Source organism: Coregonus clupeaformis, chromosome 3, assembly GCF_020615455.1.
Source record: "Coregonus clupeaformis isolate EN_2021a chromosome 3, ASM2061545v1, whole genome shotgun sequence".
Classification (NCBI taxonomy): Eukaryota; Metazoa; Chordata; class Actinopteri; order Salmoniformes; family Salmonidae; genus Coregonus; species Coregonus clupeaformis.
Genome location: NC_059194.1, coordinates 1,882,400 through 1,899,951, shown reverse-complemented (window position 1 = coordinate 1,899,951; position 17,552 = coordinate 1,882,400). Strand labels below are relative to the sequence as shown.

General features: G+C 47.1%; 1 protein-coding gene across 1 annotated transcript in view; it reads left to right on the top strand.

The window, feature by feature from the left end:
* Nucleotides 1–7,459: 7,459 nt before the first annotated feature.
* Nucleotides 7,460–17,552, top strand: part of LOC121538809 (protocadherin Fat 2-like) — a 65,496-nt gene continuing 55,403 nt past the window's right edge. The window contains 2 exon segments of the mRNA XM_041846979.2: nucleotides 7,460–10,761; nucleotides 11,463–11,774. Of these exon segments, the coding sequence (XP_041702913.2) occupies nucleotides 7,470–10,761; nucleotides 11,463–11,774 (3,604 nt within the window). The 5' untranslated portion in view covers nucleotides 7,460–7,469.

Here is a 17,552-nt window from a genome sequence, read left to right as displayed (position 1 = left end):
GCCCACGCCTTCTCACACCATCCCAGCACCAACGGCCAGTCCTCCTCTTTCAGCACCGGAACCCAGTGGCATTCGGCTCTCACTCCCGAGGGCATATGACGGTTCTGCAGCCGGGTGTCAGGGCTTCCTCCTGCAGGTAGAACTTTACCTTGCCACTATACACCCGGCGCCCTCGGGATACGAGAGCGTCTCCGCCCCTCATCTCCTGTCTCTCCGGCAAGGCGTTGGAGTGGGCCAACGCCGAATGGAGGAATAGACGCCGCAACCATCACCCTACGCTGAGTTTTCCCGCCGCTTCAGGACTGTCTTCGATCATCCACCTGAGGGGAAAGCGGCGGGAGAGCGTCTATTCCACCTCCGACAGGGGAAGAGGAGCGCACAGGAGTTCGCACTGGAGTTCCGGACACTAGCAGCGGATGCGGGGTGGAATGAGAGGGCCCTCATCGACCACTACCGGTGTAGCCCTACGAGAGGACGTTCGTCGTGAGATGGCCTGCAGGGACACCAACCTGTCGTTCGACCAGTTGGTGGACATCTCCATCCGTCTAGACACCCTGCTGGCTACCCGCGGACGTCCCGAGTGGGGGTCGTCCATTCCCCCTCCAGCACCTCCGAGCCGATTCCTATGGAGCTCGGAGGTGCTGGTGCTAGAGAGAGGAGGAGAGGGAACCCGAGGGAGGCCATCCCCTGCACCACCTGTGGTCGTGGAGGACACACCGCGGCCAGGTGCTGGGGAGGGTCTCCTGGGAGAGGTGACAGCAGGCCACGCACTGGGGAGTCATTTCAGGTGAGTAGGCGCCCCACTTACCCAGAGCTCTCTGTTGGTCACATGAGTATTCCTGTGAGATTTCCACAGGTGGCACCTCATTCCCAGCATAAGGCGCTAGTAGATTCAGGCGCAGCTGGGAACTTTATTGATCGGGCATTTTGTGCTAGGTTAGGAATTCCCCCTTCGGCCGGTAGAAGTTCCATTCCCTGTCCACGCATTAGACAGCCGGCCGTTGGGGTCGGGTCTGATCAGGGATGTCACAGCACCGCTGACGATGACGACGCAGGGGGTCATGAGGAAATCATTCAGTTCTATCTGATTGACTCTCCTGCGTACCCAGTGGTGTTGGGCCTTCCCTGGTTAAGCACCCATGATCCTACCATAGCGTGGCAACAGAGGGCTCTTATGGAGTGGTCTGCCCAGTGTGTAGGGGAGATGTCTAGGTGTTTCCATAGGGGCGACCTCGGTAGAGAGTCCGAACCAAGTGCCCGCACTGCGCATTCCCCCCGAGTATGAGGATTTAGCACTCGTGTTTAGCAAATCGGGGGCAGTTATATCACAACGGTCCGGCACGCCACCTAAACTCCGCCCCTGTGCGTTCTACTCCAAGAAGCTCAGCTCGGCGGAGAGTAACTATGATGTTGGGGACAGGGAGCTGTTAGCCGTAGTCCAGGCCCTAAAGGTGTGGAGGCATTGGCTTGAGGGGGCTCAACACCCTTTCCTCATTCTGACGGATCACCGTAACCTGGAGTACATCCGGGAAGCTAGGAGATTGAACCCTCGTCAGGCTAGGTGGAACATGTTCCTAACCTGGTTCGTTTTTAAGATCACATACATCCCTGGGTCCCAGAATGGTAAGGCAGATGCCCTGTCCCGGCGGTATGACACAGAGAAGAGGTCCAACGAGCCTACTTCCATACTGCCGGAGTCTTGTTTGGTGGCTCCGGTGGTATGGGAGGTCGATTCAGAAATCGAGCGGGCACTGCGCACCGACCCTACTCCCCCGAGTGTCCTGTGGGGGCGGACGTACGTTCCGCTCGAGATTCGTGATCGACTTATTTATTGGGCTCATACATCACCCTCCTCTGGACATCCAGGTATTGGCCGGACATTGCACTGTCTTAGCATGAAATACTGGTGGCCAACGTTAGCCAGGGATGTGAGGGTTTATGTCTCCTCCTGCTCGGTGTGTGCCCAGTGTAAGGCGCCTAGACATTTGCCCAGGGTAGCTACATCCCCTGCCCGTTCCACAACGACCATGGTCCCACCTATCGGTGGATTTCGTAACCGACCTTCCCCCCTCCCAGGGGAATACCACCATTTTGGTCGTTGTGGATCGGTTTTCCAAGGCCTGTCGTCTCCTTCCCATGCCGGGTCTCCCTACTGCCCTACAAACCGCTGAGGCCCTATTCACCCATGTTTTCCGGCACTATGGGGTACCCGAGGATATAGTGTCTGACCGAGGTCCCCAGTTCACCTCCAGAGTTTGGGGGCGTTCATGGAACGGTTGGGGGTCTCGGTAAGCCTTACCTCGGGGTACCACCCAGAGAGCAATGGGCAGGTGGAACGTGTCAACCAGGATGTGGGTAGGTTTTTGAGGTCCTATTGCCGGGACCGGCCGGAGGAGTGGTCTAGGTTCATCCCCCTGGGCAGAGATGGCCCAGAACTCTCTCCGCCACTCCTCCACCAATTTAACACCCTTCCAGTGTGTTTTAGGTTATCAGCCGGTCCTGGCACCATGGCACGAGAGCCAGATCGAGGCCCCTGCGGTGGACGAGTGGATTCGGCGCTCGGAGGAGACGTGGGACGCTGCCCATGTCCATCTGCAGCGTGCCATCCGTCAACAGAAGGCGAGCGCCGACCGCCACCGCAGTGAGGGACCGGTGTACGCACCGGGAGATCGAGTCTGGCTCTCGACTCGAAACCTGCCCCTCCGCCTGCCCTGCCGGAAGCTGGGTCGGTGGTTTGTGGGGCCCTTCAAAGTCCTGAGAAGATTGAACGAGGTGTGTTACAGGTTACAACTGCCTATAGAGTATAAAAATATTAACCCCTCGTTCCATGTGTCTCTTCTCAGGCCGGTGGTCGCTGGCCCACTCCAAGAGGATGAGATAGGAGAGACCCCTCCGCCCCCTTTGGACATCGAGGGGCCCCCGGCGTCAGGGTCCGGACCATCTTGGACTCAAGGCGCCGGATGAGTGGTCTCCAGTATCTCGTGGAGTGGGAGGGGTACGGTCCGGAGGAACGGTGCTGGGTGCCCAGGAGGGACATACTCGATCCATCCCTCCTGACTGAGTTTCACCATGGGCATCCCACGCGCCCGGGTCCCGCGTCCTCCTGGCCGTCCCCGAGGCCGGGTCGGCGCACGGCTGGAGCCGCGCTAAGGGGGGTACTGTCACGGTTTCGGCCGAGACTGCTCCTCCTCCTGGTTCGGGCAGGCTTCGGCGAGCGCTGTCCCCGGAGTACTAGCTGCCACCGCTCTATGTTTCTGCAGTCTATTGCTTTTGTCTGTCTGTTTCACCTGTGGCCAATTGTGTGTTGATTGCGTGCCCTATAAGTTCCTTGTTTTGTGTTAGTATTATTGTGTGTTGTTTTCACTGTCATGTTGTTCGGAGCTACGTGTTTGCACTCTGTTTGTTTTATGTTTAGTGTTTACGCGTGTTTGCGTAATTCTCCCTCGCCTCTTGTTTTGTCGAGGTCGTGTTATTTTTGGTCGGTTGACTTTGGATTATTAAAGTCTGTTGGACTTAACCTCTGTGTCCTGCACCTGACTCCTCCACCACATCCACATCGGTTCCCTTCTGACAGGAACAAAACATTTGTTCATGAGCATGGCCTTATTTCTATTTCAGCATATAGGATGACTGTCATTCATATTCCATTCACCCAGTTAAATGTCACATCGATAGGTTTAGGCTTCTACATGATACTCACATATTCCCTGTACCCATCATGAGGTGGCTACAACCTAGCCTATGAATGAAAGTTTACAACGTAGGTGCACACAGGTCGAGAGAGATTTGAGTGATCAAGGTGACAGACATTGACACATTCAATACCACCTTGCACATTCTTGCCTGCATCTAGCTGATCTAGGGTGTAATCATTAGTCCAACAGTTGGAAATTAGAATTTCTATTGGACAAATTCAGGTATGTATATCCCCATTTCGTTACGTTTGCTTCCGTTCTAAGAAACGTTTTTTTAACAGAATCGCGGAATGAATACACCCCTGATCACACGCGAAAGCAGTTCACTTTCATAGCAGCCAGATCATTGTATAACTATTTCTTGCATCGACGCACTCTCCTCCTGTCACCTTTTCCCTTCGCTTGTTGTCTTCAGTGCACAACACATCAGCTGTCTGTGACCAGGCGAAAAAACCTTTCCAAGCCAAACCTTCATCTCATGACTGCTAAACCACTTCACACAGCCTACACCGTTGTCACCATATTAGCTAACGTCATAGCTACTAGAACTAACGCATTAGTAAACCCGCTACAATCATGCAGTACAGTGTACAACCAAGCGGTTCAGCAGTTAGACCGGCTGGCCCCGATGGCAATAAATTAATAAAACCAAAAGCTTACCTTGACTTGGAAGAGTTCCAGTGTTGGATAGCCATAGCCAGCTAGCTAGCATAGCATCCCTCTCTTTTTTTTGAGCCCTGTGTTTGAGTAGGCTAAACTAGCTAGCTGCATTCGCTAGCTAAGTAAGTAAAAGTGAGAGAAAAAAAAGAAATAGAGCTAGCTCTCTCTCTCTCTCTTGCTTCTCCTTCATTTTTGAAGAAATTAATTTGTTCAAAACGGTTCAACTATTTTCTTTCTCTCCCTTTGAGTCAACTACTCACCACATTTATGCGCTGCAGTGCTAGCTAGCTGTAGCTTATGCTTTCAGTACTAGATTCATTCTTAGGGCCGGTTGCATAAAACATCTTAATTGTTTCCCTTAATGGTTTACCTTAAGGACTAATTTCCCCTTACCTAAGGGATTTTTTAAAAGAGTGTTGCATAGAGCCCCTCAAACATTGTCACGATCGTCATAATGATTGGACCAAGGCGCAGCGTGATATGCGTACATCTCTTTAATAGTGTACTAGCAACACGACACAAAATACAAAACAACAAAACGAAACGTGAAGTCCTCGGTCATGAACACAAACCAACACGGAACAAGATCCCACAAAACACAAGTGCACAACAGGCTGCCTAAGTATGGTTCCCAATCAGAGACAACAAGCAACAGCTGATTCTCGTTGCCTCTGATTGAGAACCACCCCGGCCAACCTAGAAAACACATGAACTAGAAACTGAACATAGAACACAAAACATAGACCCTACACACCCTGGCTCAACATATAAGAGTCCCCAGAGCCAGGGCGTGACAAACATTTTCTAAGGTAAGGGCATCATTTAAAGGTTTTAGGGTAGTTTGAAGGCATGTATGCAGAAAGAGTCTCTGGTTACCATGGAGAACACCTGGTTCACTGAATGAACTTCTTGTCAAAGAGATCACATTTATTTTGAGATAGCAAAATAGAACTTCTACATTCAAGACAGGAGAAACAAATTGCTTCAGAAGATATTAAAACATGTTTATTTTTGTTACTTTTTTCTCAACTTGTTTCTATTCCTTTCTAGCCCGTCCAGCTAACTTACAGAGTAGGTAGCTAGCTAGCCAGCTAGCTTTGTAGCCATGGATTGCACACCTTCCATTGTTTAGCTAGCTTGCTGGTGGATGTTTTCCTTTTGAAACCAGCGTAGAACAAAGCAACATTCACCTCCACAAATGCTGTTTGCATTGATATCCATACTAGATTAAACACTTAAGGGACCTCATTGGCACCCTGAACTTTTTCACTTAATTTAAGTGAGAAATCCGCCTTAAAATGTTTTGTGCAACTGAATTAAAGTTAAGGAAACTTTAAGGGAAAGATAAGGGGAAAATGTACTTAAGATGTTTTATGCAACTGGGCCCTGATCCTTTGATTGAGTGGACAATGTCAGTTCATGCTGCAAGAGCTCTGATAGGTTGGAGGACGTCCTCCGGAAGTTGTCATAATTACTGTGTAAGTTTATGGAAGGGGGTGAGAAAAACGAGCCTCCTAGGTTTTGTATTGAAGTCAATGTACCCAGAGGAGGACGGAAACTAACTGTCCTCCGACTACACAATGGTGCTACCCTACAGAGTGCTGTTGAGGCTACCTTAGACCGTCATTGCAAAACAGTGTGTTTTAATCAGTTATTTGGTGACGTGAATATATTTAGTATAGTTTTCTCTAAAAACGTATTTAATGTTTCACTATTTTTTCAAATGAAATTCAATGAGGTTGGTCCTCCCCTTCCTCCTCTGAGGAGCCTCCACTGGTTGACACACTATGAAGTGAAAGGTTAGTTAGGTAAACAGGAAGTGAAAGGTTAGTTAGGTAAACAGGAAGTGAAAGGTTAGTTAGGTAAACAGGAAGTGAAAGGTTAGTTAGGTAAACAGTAATTTGTTCATGGCTACAGTAACTGTGACAGGTATTTCATGGAAGTTTTCAAGGAGAACAGCTTAAGTGTTCCTCTCACTCCAGATCTCTCTGAGATCTCCTGTAAACTTCAGACGTTAGGTAGCAGTCATGGAGTTGGTGAGCATCAGCTATGGTCACTTAAAGGGCTGAGAGAAGGTAAAATCACCATGCGGGAATACTGGAGTCTTTATTGTTGCCAAATATAGCACAAAAAAATCCAGAACATTTCACCTAAAGGCCAATTATATATTTGATTTATTTTGAGTTGTGGATATAATCCTATTGATATGAATATTTGAAGTCTTCGTTTTTTATTGGCAAATGTATAAATTATTGTTCTCCAGTAGAGAAAAGTGTCCGTGCTGTATATTGTTGAGCTTTAAAATGTGTTTACATTTAGGAGTAAAAGGTTAACGTCTGAACAGCCTACACTGAACAGAAGACAGCTCAGAACACAGACGAACAGTCACAGTATTTATGTTTGGATAAAGGTGGTGACAAAACCACCTAATCCTGTTTTATACCTGTCATCACACAACAAATCCTGTTTTATTAACACATGCTGACAAAGGCTTTATAATAATGATTTGATTATCAGTTGTTGCACTCAAGAGAACGGAATAATGACATGGGGGGAAAGGCACTCTAATGCGGCTCTGAGGCTGTTTGTTGTCTTCAAACAACGTGTTGCTTTGCTTTGGTCAAGGCATGTTGGAACAGGAGACAAATACCTCACAGCAGGCTTTCACTGTGGCGTTGTCTCATTGGGTGTTTAACGCTCACATTGTATTGTTCAGACAGGAGCAGGTACTAGGGAAATGACTGATATGTTCACAATCTGGTCAAAGAGCTGTATTTTGTATGTACTTGTTCGTGAGTTTCATAGAGTATTGAACTCTATACCGCATTAATTGTTTTTTTTTAAAGAAGGAAAAAAAATGTATATTTGTTCCCACCATATTAACTAAAATCTAACTGTCCCTCTTTCTCTCTCTGTCTCGCTGTCTCTGTCTCTGTCTCTGTCTCTGTCTCTGTCTCTGTCTCTGTCTCTGTCTCTGTCTCTGTCTCTCTCTCTCTCTCTCTCTCTCTCTCTCTCTCTCTCTCTCTCTCTCTCTCTCTCTCTCTCTCTCTCTCTCTCTCTCTCTCTCTCTCTCTCTCTCTCTCTCTCTCTCCCCCAGAGCTGAGGATCCTGGTGATGACAGTGAAGATGGTTACAACAGAAACAAGTACACTACTCTTAGTGGTAGCAATCTTACTAAACCTAGTAGCAAGTAACGAGTACCACAATTGGCGCTTGGGAAAGGAGCTTGGAAAGGACAGCTCTCCCATGAGTTTCACCAATCATCTCTACAATGCCACCATTAATGAGAACTCAGCCCCCAGGACTGCTGTGGAGAGTCCCATCAAGATGGGTATCGTAGTAACCGATCCTTTCTGGGACATCAAGTTCAAACTCGTCTCTGGAGACGACGACAGCCTATTCAAAGCGGAAGAGGTCAGAGTAGGGGATTTCTGCATTCTGCGAATCAAAACGCGAAGCAGTAATTCTGCATCGGTAAACAGGGAAGTAAAGGACAGTTATACTCTCACCATTGAAGCCACTGAAATCACTAACGACTTCCAGGCCAGGACCAAAGTATCGATTCAGGTGCTTGATACCAACGACTTGAAACCGCTCTTCTACCCAGCCTCGTACAACGTAGTCATCAGGGAAGACGCTCCGTTGAAGTCCAGTGTGGTCCGGGTCAGTGCGACGGACGCGGATATTGGCTGCAACGCTGAGTTCTATTACTCCTTCACGAGTAGAGCCCATCCGTTCGCCGTTGATCCTTTCACAGGCGCCATCAGCCTCGTCAAGAGACTGAACCACAGCCGAGCGGACACGTACGATCTCACTGTATTAGCAGAGGACAGGAACAAGAAGATATCTGGGGTTCAGAAGTTTGGCAACGTAGCCAGGGTTACAGTGACCATAGAAAAGGTCTCCTCAACCGCCCCCATCATCAAACCTCTCCTGGTTGTCCTAGCTCAGAAGGACGAATACGAGAAGATAACTATTGATGTCCATGTAGAGTCGGGTGTAAAGCCAGTTGAGTCCGTTAGTATTGTTGGTGGGGATCCACAGAGGTATTTTGAGATTATCCCATCCAGCCTGCAAGGCGATGGTTTCCAAGTGGTCTCCACCAAGAGGATAAACTGGTCACAGAGCCCATCTGGATTTAACCTCTCCCTTCAAGTTAAAGACAAGAGCGTTCCACCATTAGTTTCTCCAGTTTCAGAAATCCATATCCCTCCCTATAAACAAAGCCTGTTTAGCTTTCTGGAAGACACTTACATTCTCACACTAAGTGAGTTTTCACCACCAAAAACACATGTGATCAGAGTTAGTATGAGTCCAGCACATTTGAATGTTACATACCACATTAAAAGTAACTCTGATAGCTCCAAATTTAAGATGTACCCCAAAACAGGCATAATTATTACCTCAGAGTCCTTTGACTTCGAGAAAAAGTCTCGTTATGAATTCGACGTGATAGCGAATCACGGTGAAGCCGAGACTCATATAGTCGTTGAGATAACTGACGAAAACGACAATGCCCCCAAATTCACCAAACCCTCATACCAAGCCACACTACCAGAGAATGTACCTATCAGTAGCAGCATTCTAACAGTCTCTGCAATAGACGAGGACAGGGACCGAAATGGCTTCGTGACCTATGCCATAGTCAACTCAGCTACTTCCCCATTCACAATAGACCCAATCAGTGGAGTGATCTCTACATCTGAGGATCTGGACTACGAGTTGATGAAGAGGTGGTATCATCTCAGAGTGTGGGCTTCGGACAGCGGCAGTCCCTTCAGTCATGTTTCTGAGTGCGCTGTGACGATCACCATGAGCAACGTCAACGATAACACCCCTCTGTTTGAGCAGGTGGGATGCAACGCCACCATACCTGTAGATTTAGCAGTAGGAGAGCCAATCGCAGAGCTGTCTGCTGTTGACCTGGACGAACTACAACAGCTCAGATATGTGATCGAGTCAGGGAATGACCAACAACTGTTTGACATCGACGCTGTATCAGGAGTCATTACACTGATCAAACAGATACCCACAGCTTCGATTGAGACTGAAGTACCTTCGTTCAGACTCAGAATCACAGCAACAGATGGTAAACATACCTCTGACCCCTCTGTTGTTACTGTTACTGTTGTCAAACAGGGCACTGAAGCCACCGTCAGTTGTCAGGAGACTGGGATTTTGAAACGGCTCACAGACAAACTGATAGAATCCATAAAGCCAGTGTTGACTTTCGAGGATGACGAAACCTTCTCAGACGTTCATATGATCAACCGGCACTCTCCTAAGTTCCAATCTGGCATCCCGAGTACTATTGACATCAGAGAGGACATCCCTTTGAATTCAACTATCCTTCACTTCAAGGCTACAGATAACGACACCGGATTCAACAGCAAGCTTGTGTACGCCATCTCAAGTGGAAATGAAGACGGGTGTTTCTCCATTGGTATTTGGTCTGGGGAGCTTCAGCTTGTGTGTCCTTTAGACCGAGAAACCAAAGAATTCTACATTTTGAACGTAACTGTCTATGATTTAGGAAGCCCCCAAACCTCAGCATGGAAATTTCTCACTGTGAATCTATTGGATGTTAACGACAACCGACCAGTATTCAACCAATCCAGGTATGTCGTGCACATCCCAGAGAACACAGAAGTTGATACGAGGATATTCAAAGTGCACGCAACAGATTTAGACTCCGAGGGCAATGGAAACATCCTATATTCGATGCTAACGCTAACCGATCTGTTCGAGATCAATGAACTCACTGGAGAAGTGAAAGTGTCTGGTCGTTTAGACAGAGAGGCCTTTCCCAGACATGACCTGAAGATAGAGGCTATAGATCAGTCTAAAACAGACCCACAGCTCTTCTCTATGACCGAGCTGGTAGTCCTGTTGGAGGACATCAACGACAATCCTCCCAAGTTCGTCCCCGAGATCTACAACATCAAAGTCCCTGAGGACTTTCCCTTGGGGACGGTGCTACTGTGGGTCGAGAGCTACGACTTAGACCTGGGCAGCGCTGGACAGATCAGCTACAACCTGAAGAACAGTGAAAACGGGGCCTTTTTTCTGGACGCGTCGACGGGATCTCTAACCCTTGAGAAGGAACTGGACTTCGAGAGGAGACAGTCTTACAACCTGACGGTTCGAGCGGTTGACCATGGCCTTCCTTGGTCACTGTCCTCCTCCTGCTTCATCGAGGTGGAGGTCCTGGATGTGAATGAGAACCTGAATAAGCCAGTCTTCTCCATGTTTGTTTATGAGGCCTCAGTGTTGGAGGACGCACCTGTGGGAACCTCAGTGTTGACGCTGACAGCAGCAGACAGGGATCTGGGGAGAGACGGAGTCGTCAGGTACCACATCCACGATGGATCTGGCCTGGGAGTTTTCACGATCAATGAGGAAACAGGTAAATATGTGCGTGTGTGTCTGTGTTTGTGTGTGTGTGTGTGTGTGTGTGTGTGTGTGTGTGTGTGTGTGTGTGTGTGTGCGTGTGCGTGTGCGTGGGCGTGGGCGTGCGTGTGCGTGTGCGTGCGTGTGCGCGTGTGCGTGTGCGTGTGCGTGTGTGTGTGTGTGTGTGTGTGCGTGTGTTAGTGTGTGTGTGATAATAGTAAAAACTCCCCCTATTTGATAGAATTGTCTTTAGCATGAATGTATTGCTGTTACAGTAGATGAGAAGTGGGATAACAGTTGATAAAGCCTTTGGTAAAAAAAATGGTGTGTTAAAATAACCTGAGGCTGCTTGGGACCTGTCTATGTTCCTACATACTGGATACTTTACAGAGGATAGCCTGTGACCTCACAAAGTATCACATCCCAGTAGCATGCTTCACTCCTGTTGGACAAATGGATAGAGGATAATGAATAGACAATGCTCTGTCATTGTAGTGCTGAACACCTGCACTGATGCACCAGGCCTCCCTTTCAGATTATTACTCCTACTTACAATTTTTTTTACATTTGATAGCGTATCCTCCAGTTTAACCAAAGAACAACTTTTGGGGTAAACCTAGACGATTTAACAAAGTTGTTCATCACCTGTCAGCAACAAAAAAAAATGCAAATACAAGATGGATGACATTATGAATGATTTCTCCTTCTGTTTTGCAGGAGTGATCCGCACGGCTGAGGCGTTGGACCACGAGGCCGTCCCACACTACTGGCTGTCGGTCTGTGCCAAAGACCTGGGCACCATCCCTCTGGTGACCTGGACAGACGTATTTCTGGAAGTCCTGGACATCAATGATAACCCTCCCCAGCTGTCCCAGCCGGTCTACTTCGGCTCCGTCCTGGAAAACATGCCCGAAGACAAGTCAGTGCTTCGGGTAACTGCTACTGATGTGGACAGCTCCTCGGAGGGGAAACTCACCTTCCAGCTGTTGGAGTCACCGCCGACGTATTTCACCATCAACCCCAAGACAGGTAATTGACACATTTCACAAGGAAACATGGATCGATGTGATTTTAGTGTTTTTATTTCTGCGTCATTAGTCACCTTTGAGGAAATGCAGGCTGCTGTATTGCGTCCATATCAAATTTGACAACATACATTCCGTGTCGTCAAATGTACCTCACATTTTTTGCAATTCATGAATATCAAATATACATCTCAATATACAGTTTAACTAGCTGTAAAACATGGCAGCTTGTGGCTTCTCAAGTCAAATAGAAATGGGGCGGCAGGTAGCTTAGTGTTTAAGAGCGTTGTGCCAGTAACCGAAAGGTCGACGGTTCTAATCCCAGAGCCGACTAGGTGAAAAATCTGTCGATGTGCCCTTGAGCAAGGCACTTAACCCTAATTGCTCCTGTAAGTCGCTCTGGATAAGAGCGTCTGCTAAATGACTAAAAAAATATTTCAAAAATAAAAATTATGATAACACGTCTCAGCAGCACTGTGCATCACCCAGGGTGAAGCCGGGCCAAGGTTAAACTACACTTATTTTCTACCTGTAAATGTACACAGACACTTAACAAATGATCCAGTCATGTCTGGGCTAGGAGGGCAGTGAGTGTAAAAGATCAACTGCCCAACCAGAAAGTTAAATCCCAAATCTCTGTCACACAGCAACAGAGTATGGGCCTTTTGAAAACAGGGCAAATTGCAAACAGATTAGCTCTACGTCGCAAGCGCCTACACGTCCGTCCGTCCTCGACTTGTAATCTCTGCTTGGCTGTGTGCCTCCCCAACACCAAAGGATCAAAGCAGAAAATACGCTCCATTAATGCCTTGGAAGACGTACAATAGATGAGAGTTTTTATAGAAACACTCAGTGTAATCAAGAGACAGGTTAGTTTCGCTAAGACTGCCTGGGAGTGGTCTGAGTGCGGAGGGGAAAACTGAAAACTAGCTGTTGTTGGCAAAGAGGTTTGCAACTCTCTTTCTTATTGGTCTATTAACTAATGTACTTCCTGGTGATGTCACCAGGCAGGCCAATACTCCATCCCACCAAAATGGACTGAAATTTCAGGTGGTCTTTTCAAACAGCTCTTACACAAAAAATGCATTATAATAATTTTCACAATTTCACAGTATTATTCCAACCTCATAGTGGGAAATATACACAAAGTGTACAAAACATTAGTAACACCTGCTCTTTCCATGACATAGACTGACCAGGTGAATCCAGGTGAAAGCTATGATCCCTTATTGATGTCACTTGTTAAATCCACTTCAACCAGTGTAGATTAAGGGGAGGAGACGGGTTAAAGAAGGATTTTTAAGCCTTGAGACAATTGAGACATGGATTGTGTATGTGTGCCATTCAGAGGGTGAATGGGCAAGACAAAATATTAAAGTGCCTTTGAAAGGGGTATGATAGTATAATATAATATGCCATTTAGCAGACGCTTTTATCCAAAGCGACTTACAGTCATGTGTGCATACATTTTTACGCATGGGTGGTCCCGGGGATCGAACCCACTACCCTGGCGTTACAAGCGCCATGCTCTACCAGTTGAGCTACAGGCTCACCAGTTTGTGTCAAGAACTGCAATGCTGCTGGGTTTTTCACGCTCAACAGTTTCCTGTCTGTATCAAGAATGGTCCACCACCCAAAGGACATCCAGCCAACTTGACACAGCTGTGGGAAGCATTGGAGTCAACATGGGCCAGCATTCCTGTGGAACGCTTTCGACACCATGTAGAGTCCAAGCCCTGACAAATTGAGACTTTTCTTAGGGCAAAAGGGGCTGCAACTCAATATTAGGAAGGTGTACACTCAGTGTATATAAAACATAGGAAAATCAGGGTTTTGACTGCACTGGGCCTTTAACTCATTACTATGTCAAGGGCCTTGTTCTTCTACAAAGTGAAGAGTATACAGTGCATTCGGAAAGTATTCAGACCCCTTGACTTTTTCCACATTTTGTTATGTTAGAGCCTTATTCTAAAATTGATTAAATCATTTTTTTCCCCTTATCAATCTACACACAATACCCCATAATGACAAAGCAAAAACAGGTTTTTAGAATTTTTTGCAAATTTATTTTTAAAAAACAATAGAAATATCACATGTACATATGTATTCAGACCCTTAACTCAGGACTTTGTTGAACCTTTGGCAGCGATTACAGCCTCAAGTCTTCTTGGGTATGATGCTACAAGCTTGGCACACCTGTATCTGGGGAGTTTCTCCCATTCTTCTCTGCAGATCCTCTCAAGCTCTGTCAGGTTGGATGGGGAGCGTCGCTGCACAGCTATTTTCAGGTCTCTCCAGAGATGTTCGATCAGGTTCAAGTCCGGGCTCTGGCTGGGCCACTCAAGGACATTCAGAGACTTGTCCCGAAGCCACTCTTGTGTTGTCTTGGTTGTGTGCTTAGGGTCGTTGTCCTGTTGGAAGGTGAACCTTCGCCCCAGTCTGAGGTCCTGAGCAGGTTTTCATCAAGAATCTCTCTGTACTTTGCTCCGTTCATCTTTCCCTCGATCCTGACTAGTCTCCCAGTCCCTGCTGCTGAAAAACATCCCCACAGCATGATGCTACCACCACCATGCTTCACCGTAGGGATGGTGCCAGGTTTCCTCCAGACGTGATGCTTGGCATAAAGGCCAAAGAGTTCAATCTTGGTTTTATCAGACCAGAGAATCTTGTTTCTCATGGTCTGAGAGTCCTTTAGGTGCCTTTTGGTAAACTCCAAGCGGGCTGTCATGTGCCTTTTACTGGGGAGTGGCTTCCGTCTGGCCACTCTACCATAAAGGCCTGATTGGTGGAGTTCTGCAGAGATGGTTGTCCTTCTGGAAGGTTCTCCCATCTCCACAGAGGAACTCTGGAGCTCTGTGAGAGTGACCATCTGATTCTTGGGCACCTCCCTGACCAAGGCCCTTCTCCCCCAATTGTTCAGTTTGGCCGGGCAGCCAGCTCTAGGAAGAGTCTTGGTGGTTCCAAACTTCTTCCATTTAAGAATGATGGAGGCCACTGTGTTCTTGGGGACCTTCAATGCTGCAGAAATGTTTTGGTACCCTTCCTCAGATCTGTGCCTCGACACAATCCTGTCTCAGAGATCTACGGACAATTCCTTTGACCGCATGGCTTGGTTTTTGCTCTGACATGCACTGTCAACTGTGGGACCTTATGTAGACAGTTGTGTGCCTTTCCAAATCATGTCCAGTCAATTGAATTTACCACAGGTGGACTCCAACCAATGTAGAAAGATCTCAAGGACGTTCAATAGAAACAGGGTGCCCCTGAGCTCAATTTCGAGTCTCATAGCAAAGGGTCTGAATAATTATGTAAATAAGTTATTTCTGTGCTTTATTTTTAATACATTTGCAAACATTTCAAAAAACCTGTTTTCACTTTGTCATTATGGGGTATTGTGTGTAGATTGATGAGGAAAAAAATACATTTAATCAATTTTAGAATAAGGCTGTAACGTAAGTAAAGGGATCTGAATACACTGTAGGTGGATAAGACACTATCAATAAGGTGAAACCTCAGCTTGTATCCCGCAACAGCATGGTAGATTTATGTTTTGTCATGAGAGGATATGAGCTGTGCTCCTCATGTCTGAACAGGATAGACATGACTCAGAGAAGTCTGACTAAGATCTCAATTCAGGAGTGTAGCAACTAAGTACATATAGTACCGCATCTGTACAGATGTCCCAGCAGGAAGTCAGTTAAGATTTGAATACAAGCAGTATAGCTAAGGGTTACCAGTTGGAAGATATAGATAAAACCTAAACTAGAAAAATAATAATCATTTGGGGGGTGCTTATATTTGTCCTGTTATTCACTTGTACAAGTGTGTAACATAAATGTGTTTCTTGCATATCCCAAAGCCCCCAGGGAGTGGGGTAACTTCATCCAGTGCCCCAGGAGCAATTGGGATTAAGTGCCTTGCTCAATGCCACAGAGAAAGCTTTTTAACCTTGTCTGCGCCAGGACTCAAACCAACAACCTTTCGGTTACTGGTCCAAACACTGTAACCTCAAGGCTACCTGCCAACCCAGCAAAACCCTATGGAGGTCAAGAGACCTCTTTACAAGGAGACCTAGCAGAGATGGGCAACTCCAGTACAAAAACACAGACGCGTGTGAATGTGAACCAAGTCTCAGCTAATGATAAAAGCAGCAGCACACTTTCAAACCCGTCTCACCTGCCTAAATAATGTATCCCGTAAAGACCCAGCAGGATTTGTTTTGAGTGCCGTAAAAGCTAAATGCCCCCCAAAATGATCATCTCCACGCCCCCTGAGGTGTCACTTGGGGCAGTCGGGTGGTGAACTGAACTGAACTAACGTTTCTCAGGCATGTTTAGTCTGTATGCCACTGCCCTGATATCAACTCAGGCTGTGACCACATACAGCCTCACCCAGATTTCAACACAAACAGCTGAAAAAGGCCAAACCAGTCATGAAACCTGTTTCATCAGGTTTTCTGATCACTTAGACGCTTTAGTTTGGCAGGAGAATTGGCCCGCTAAAGGGACAGTAGGAGAATTGGCCTGCTAAAGGGACAGTAGGAGAATTGGCCTGCTAAAGGGACAGTAGGAGAATTGGCCCGATAAAGGGACAGTAGGAGAATTGGCCCGATAAAGGGACAGTAGGAGAATTGGCCCGATAAAGGGACAGTAGGAGAATTGGCCCGCTAAAGGGACAGTAGGAGAATTGGCCCGCTAAAGGGACAGTAGGAGAATTGGCCCGATAAAGGGACAGTAGGAGAATTGGCCCGATAAAGGGACAGTAGGAGAATTGGCCCGCTAAAGGGACAGTAGGAGAATTGGCCCGCTAAAGGGACAGTAGGAGAATTGGCCCGATAAAGGGACAGTAGGAGAATTGGCCCGATTAAAGGGACAGTAGGAGAATTGGCCCGATTAAAGGGACAGTAGGAGAATTGGCCCGATTAAAGGGACAGTAGGAGAATTGGCCCGCTAAAGGGACAGTAGGAGAATTGGCCCGATTAAAGGGACAGTAGGAGAATTGGCCCGATAAAGGGACAGTAGGAGAATTGGCCCGCTAAAGGGACAGTAGGAGAATTGGCCCGATTAAAGGGACAGTAGGAGAATTGGCCCGATAAAGGGACAGTAGGAGAATTGGCCCGATAAAGGGACAGTAGGAGAATTGGCCCGATAAAGGGACAGTAGGAGAATTGGCCCGATTAAAGGGACAGTAGGAGAAATGGCCCGATAAAGGGACAGTAGGAGAATTGGCCCGATAAAGGGACAGTAGGAGAATTGGCCTGCTAAAGGGACAGTAGGAGAATTGGCCCGATTAAAGGGACAGTAGGAGAATTGGCCCGATAAAGGGACAGTAGGAGAATTGGCCCGATAAAGGGACAGTAGGAGAATTGGCCCGATAAAGGGACAGTAGGAGAATTGGCCCGATTAAAGGGACAGTAGGAGAATTGGCCCGATAAAGGGACAGTAGGAGAATTGGCCCGATAAAGGGACAGTAGGAGAATTGGCCCGATAAAGGGACAGTAGGAGAATTGGCCCGATAAAGGGACAGTAGGAGAATTGGCCCGATAAAGGGACAGTAGGAGAATTGGCCCGATAAAGGGACAGTAGCAGCATGGCAGGAGAATTGGCCCACTAAATCAAATCAAATCAAATTGTATTTGTCACATACGCCGAATACAACTGGTGTAGACCTTACAGTGAAATGCTTACTTACAAGCCCTTAACTAAGTTTTAAGAAAAATAAGTGTTAAGTAAAAAATAGATAAGTAAAAATAAAAAAATAAGAAAAATAGAAAAATAACAAA